Source organism: Cervus canadensis, chromosome 12 (assembly GCF_019320065.1).
Source record: "Cervus canadensis isolate Bull #8, Minnesota chromosome 12, ASM1932006v1, whole genome shotgun sequence".
Taxonomy (NCBI): Eukaryota; Metazoa; Chordata; class Mammalia; order Artiodactyla; family Cervidae; genus Cervus; species Cervus canadensis.
Genome location: NC_057397.1, coordinates 62,019,564 through 62,024,627, shown reverse-complemented (window position 1 = coordinate 62,024,627; position 5,064 = coordinate 62,019,564). Strand labels below are relative to the sequence as shown.

General features: G+C 41.4%; 1 protein-coding gene across 1 annotated transcript; it reads left to right on the top strand.

Moving 5' to 3' along the window:
• The first annotated feature begins 1,499 nt into the window (after positions 1–1,499).
• On the top strand, positions 1,500–2,624 carry LOC122451291 (heterogeneous nuclear ribonucleoprotein C-like). The gene is made up of 2 exons (XM_043484007.1): positions 1,500–1,962; positions 2,002–2,624. Exons 1-2 carry the CDS (start codon positions 1,646–1,648, stop codon positions 2,567–2,569), a joined length of 885 nt encoding a protein of 294 aa, XP_043339942.1. The 5' UTR covers positions 1,500–1,645; the 3' UTR covers positions 2,570–2,624.
• The last annotated feature ends 2,440 nt before the right edge of the window (positions 2,625–5,064 follow it).

Sequence of the window (5,064 nt, the reverse complement as noted above, 5' to 3'; positions counted from 1 at the left end):
CAACATCATAGATCATCAGGGAAATGCAAATTGAAACCACAATGAGATAAGACATCACATCGATGAGAATGCCTGTTATCAAAAGGATAGTGAATAACAAGTATTGGGGAGGATGGAGAGAAAAGGGAACCCTTGTATGCCACTAGTGGGAAATGTAAATTGGTGCAACCACTATGAAAAACAGTATGGAAGATTCTCGAAAAATTAAAAACAGAACTACCCTGTGATCCAGCCATTCCACTTCTGGGCATTTACCTAAAGAAAATGAAAACACTAACTCAAAAAGATAAATGCAAACTCATGTTCATTGCAGCATTATTTACAATAGCCAAGACATGTAAGCAACCTAAGTGTCCATCAAGGCATGAATGGATAAAGAAGATGTAAGATATAGATACAAATAGAGATATAGATATGTGATGAAAGTTAGCTAGACTTATATGTTGTCATTTCACAACATATACATATATTCAATCATGAATATAGAATTATTATGTTGACATCTGAAACTGGCATAATACTGTCTGCCCTCCCCAACCCTTGGGCCATGGACCAGTACAGGCTTGTGGCCTGTTAGGAGTTGGGCCCCCACAGCAGGAGGTGAGTGGCGGATGAACAAGTAAAGCTTCATCCATATTTATAGCTGCTCCCCATCACTTTCATTACCACCTGAGCTCCGCCTCCTGTCAGATCAGCAGCAGCATTAGATTCTCATTGGAGCTCAAACCTACCATGAATCACACATGTGAGGGATTTAGGTTGCACACTCTTTGTAAGAATCATCTGAAGTGGAGCTGAGACAGCAATGCTAGCATCTGCAAATATAGATTACCATTAGCAGAGAGGCTTGACTGCACAGAGATCATAATAAATCAGTTGCCACAGACTCATATCAAAACCCTATCAGTGAGTGGCAAGTAACAATTAAGCTGCATCAGGCTTTGTAGTGGCAAGTGAGTGGATGTCCTTCAATTATATAGTTGCATCTGGTGGCAGGCTTTAAGTCAGGATGTGACACTTATTTTAGTCTGCGCATGGACCACCCATTATTTTATTTACCACTTCCGTCCATACTTCTTTCCTGCATTGCATGCTTGTCTCAGTCACGGTTTTGGTAAGCCAACCCTAACCAAAATGAGTGAAAAACAGAAGTTGCTGGAGAGCTTCTTTGAAAAGGGAAAAAGATCCAATGATGAGACAGCAGGAGACTAAAACTACCAACAAAAAGAGAACAGCATTTAAAAGAAAATACCTGCGAGAGTAGCACTGACATATATACGCCAGCATGTCTACAGTAGGTAACTAGCGGGAAGCTGCCATGTAACACAGGGAGCCCAGCCCGGTGCGTTCTGATTACCTAGAGGGGTGGGGCTGGGGAGGGGTGGAGACACCAGAGGGAGGGGTATGCACATACTTAGGGCTGATTCGAGTTGTTGTACAGCAGAAACCAACACAACTTTGTAAATCAATTATCCTCCAATTTTAAAAAATAAATAAATACCTCGAGCAGCAATCGGCTTCTCCACGTAGAACCCAGGGGTAGGAGATTCAGAATCGAATCTCTTCTCCCTTCCCCCTCCTGTGAGATTTTTTTGATCTTCAGCTACATTTTTCAGCTTTGTGAGGCACCGTATCATCAAAGACAATGGCCAGCAATGTTACCAACAAGACGGATCCTCGCTCCATGAACTCTCGTGTATTCATTGGGAATCTCAATACCCTTGTGGTCAAGAAATCTGACGTGGAGGCAATCTTCTCAAAATACGGCAAAATCGTGGGTTGCTCTGTTCATAAGGGCTTTGCCTTCGTTCAGTATGTTAATGAGAGAAATGCCCGGGCTGCTGTGGCAGGAGAGGATGGCAGAATGATTGCTGGCCAGGTTTTAGATATTAATCTGGCTGCAGAGCCAAAAGTGAACCGAGGAAAAGCAGGTGTGAAACGATCTGCAGCAGAGATGTACGGGTCAGTACCAGAACACCCTTCTCCGTCCCCTCTACTCAGCTCATCTTTTGACTTGGACTATGACTTTCAACGGGATTATTACGACAGGATGTACAGTTACCCAGCACGTGTTCCTCCTCCTCCTCCTATTGCTCGGGCTGTAGTGCCCTCAAAACGCCAGCGTGTATCAGGAAACACCTCACGAAGGGGCAAAAGTGGCTTCAATTCTAAAAGTGGACAGCGGGGATCTTCTTCTAAGTCTGGAAAGTTGAAAGGAGATGACCTTCAGACCATTAAGAAGGAGTTAACCCAGATAAAACAAAAAGTGGATTCTTTACTGGAAAGCCTGGAAAAAATTGAAAAGGAGCAGAGCAAACAAGGAGTAGAGATGAAGAATGATAAGTCAGAAGAGGAGCAGAGCAGCAGCTCCCTGAAGAAAGATGAGACTAATGTGAAGATGGAGTCTGAGGGGGGTGCAGATGACTCTGCTGAGGAGGGGGACCTACTGGATGATGATGATAATGAAGATCGGGGGGATGACCAGCTGGAGTTGATCAAGGATGATGAAAAAGAGGCTGAGGAAGGAGAGGATGACAGAGACAGCGCCAATGGTGAGGATGACTCTTAAGCACATAGCGGGGTTTAGAAATCTTGTCCCATTATTTCTTTACCTAGGCGCTTGTCTAAGATCAAAATTTTCACCAGATCCTCTCCCCTAGTATCTTCAGCACATGCTCACTGTTCTCCCCATCCTTGTCCTTCCCATGTTCATTAATTCATATTGCCCTGCGCCTAGTCCCATTTTCACTTCGTTTGACCCTCCTAGTAGTTATGTTAAGTCTTACCCTGTAATTTTTGCTTTTAATTTTGATACCTCTTTATGACTTAACAATAAAAAGGATGTATGGTTTTAAAAAAAATAAATAAAAAAATAAAAAATAAATAAATAAAAGAAAATACCAAGAGTCCTACTTAATTTAGGGGTTCGTTGCAACAGGTGATTCACATTCTCAGAGCCACTTCGTATAATATGTGGTGACAGGCTATCCAACAAAGCCACAAAAACCTTCAAAACTGCTTCAGCACATGGAAACCAAGTACTCTGCATGAAAAGACAAGCCTTTGGAGTTTTTCGAAAGATAAAAAAAAAAAAAAAAAAACACCAACACGGAGAATAGAAGCAATTATTGAAGGTCACCACTTCATCAAATGTGTCCTCATTAAGCATCATTCTTAGTGGCTAACTGCATTGCTAAAGCTAAGAAGCCCTTTACTATTGATAAAGAGTTGATCCTGCCTGCCTTAAGGACACTTGTCAATAACTCTTAGGAGACGATGCAGTTCAAAAGGTGGCATGTGTTCCTCTTTCAGCTAGCATCATAACTAGACAAGTTGATGAAGTAGCAGAGGATATTGAGGCATGATTGTTAGAATTAATGAGTCACCATCCAGGTTGACAAGTCTACCAGTGTTGACAATGTTTGCTTTTTGTGCAATGTATTTTTCAGGAGGATGTGCACGGGGATATGTTAGTGCACTTTTGTTGCCGACCAACACCACAGCCGCACAACTATTCAAGTCTTTGAATGACTACATATCAGGAAAACTGAATTAGTCATTTTGTGTCAGAATATACACAGAGTGGCTGCTGTGACTGGACAGCTTTCTGGTTTCACTACTCAGGTCAAAGAGATCAGTTCTGAATGGGAGTCTACACACTGTATCATCCATAGAGAAATGCTGGCTGGTTGAAATATGTCACCTGAACTTAATGTCTTGCAGAGTGTGATTAAAATCATCACTCATATTAAAGTACACACCCTTAACTCACGTCTGCTTGGGCAGCTCTGTGAGGAGATGCACGCTGAGCACACAATCTCTTACACATAGAAGTGGGATGGCTTTCTAAAGGTAGACCACTGGCCAGGATTTTTGAGTTATGAGAGCTGCTCCCAAGATGTCTTTTAAAAAACAGTCACCACTGGCAGCACATTTCAGTGACACAGAATAGGTCGCAAAACTTGCTTACCTGAGTGATATATTCAACCTCCTCAACGAACTCAATCTGTCATTGCAGGAGAGAAGAACTGTGTTTAAGTCAGCAGATAAGGTGACTGCTTTCAAAGCCAAACTGGAATTATGGGGGTGATGAGTGAACACTGGGATTTTTGACATGTTTCCAATATTAGCAGAGATTTCGAGAGACTGAATCAGCAGGGCCTTCTTTATCCTAGTTACTGCATGATCACCTATCTCAGTTTTCAAAAGAGGTTGGGTAAAAGACTCCCCCCCGAACTGGGAAGGAATGGATCCGTGACCCATTTGTGAATAAGCCAGGTGAATTGAGTTTGTCCATGCTAGAAGAGGATCAACTAACTGCTCGAGATCACAAATGAGAGTGGCCTTAAAAGTATATTCTGAGACAACTTCAAATCTCCATACGTTCTGGATTAAAGTCCAGGCGGAATATCCTGAGATTGCCAAAAAAGCAATGAAAAGCCTGCTTCCATTTTCAACATCCTATCTTTGGGAAGTGGGATTTTCTGCAGTGACAGTGACCAAAATGAGATGACTGAGTAGACGGGACATAAGTAACACACTTCAGGTGTCACTGAGTCCCATCACCTCCAGACAGGACTGTCTAGTTGCAGGACTCAGGACTCCCACTGATTCTGCAATGTGGGGAGTTGTATAATTGTTTTTTCTATGTCACAATGTAATAATGATAGAAATAAAGTGCACAATAAACGTAATATGCTTGAATCATCCAGAAACCACCCCCCAGCACCTGCTCCGGTCTGTGGAAAAATTGTCTTCCATGAAGCACTTTTGGTGTCAAAAAGGTCAGAGATCACTGTTGTATGCCAATTAGTCTCAATTGAAAAAAAAACACTAATAACAAATAACAAAATAAATTGGAAATAAACCTATAAATTAATTTGGGAAGTGTATGGTTAGTTTTGTCTAAAAGGAATATGATATGTCGATTTTATTCATGTAGGTCTATCCTATTAATGTTATTCACAATCATATTGGACCTAGCTATTGAATGACTTTATCTATAGTATTTATAATATTGTCACTTTCTATCATTTACAATTCTTATTTCTGTTTTCTACCTTC

Bases quoted from the DNA above. Each gene is read 5' to 3' on its own strand.
- LOC122451291 (XM_043484007.1), top strand. From the start codon at position 1,646: ATGGCCAGCAATGTTACCAACAAGACGGATCCTCGCTCCATGAACTCT. The intron at 1,963-2,001 runs GTCAGTACCAGA...CCCTCTACTCAG, and splicing joins TCTGCAGCAGAGATGTACGG to CTCATCTTTTGACTTGGACT.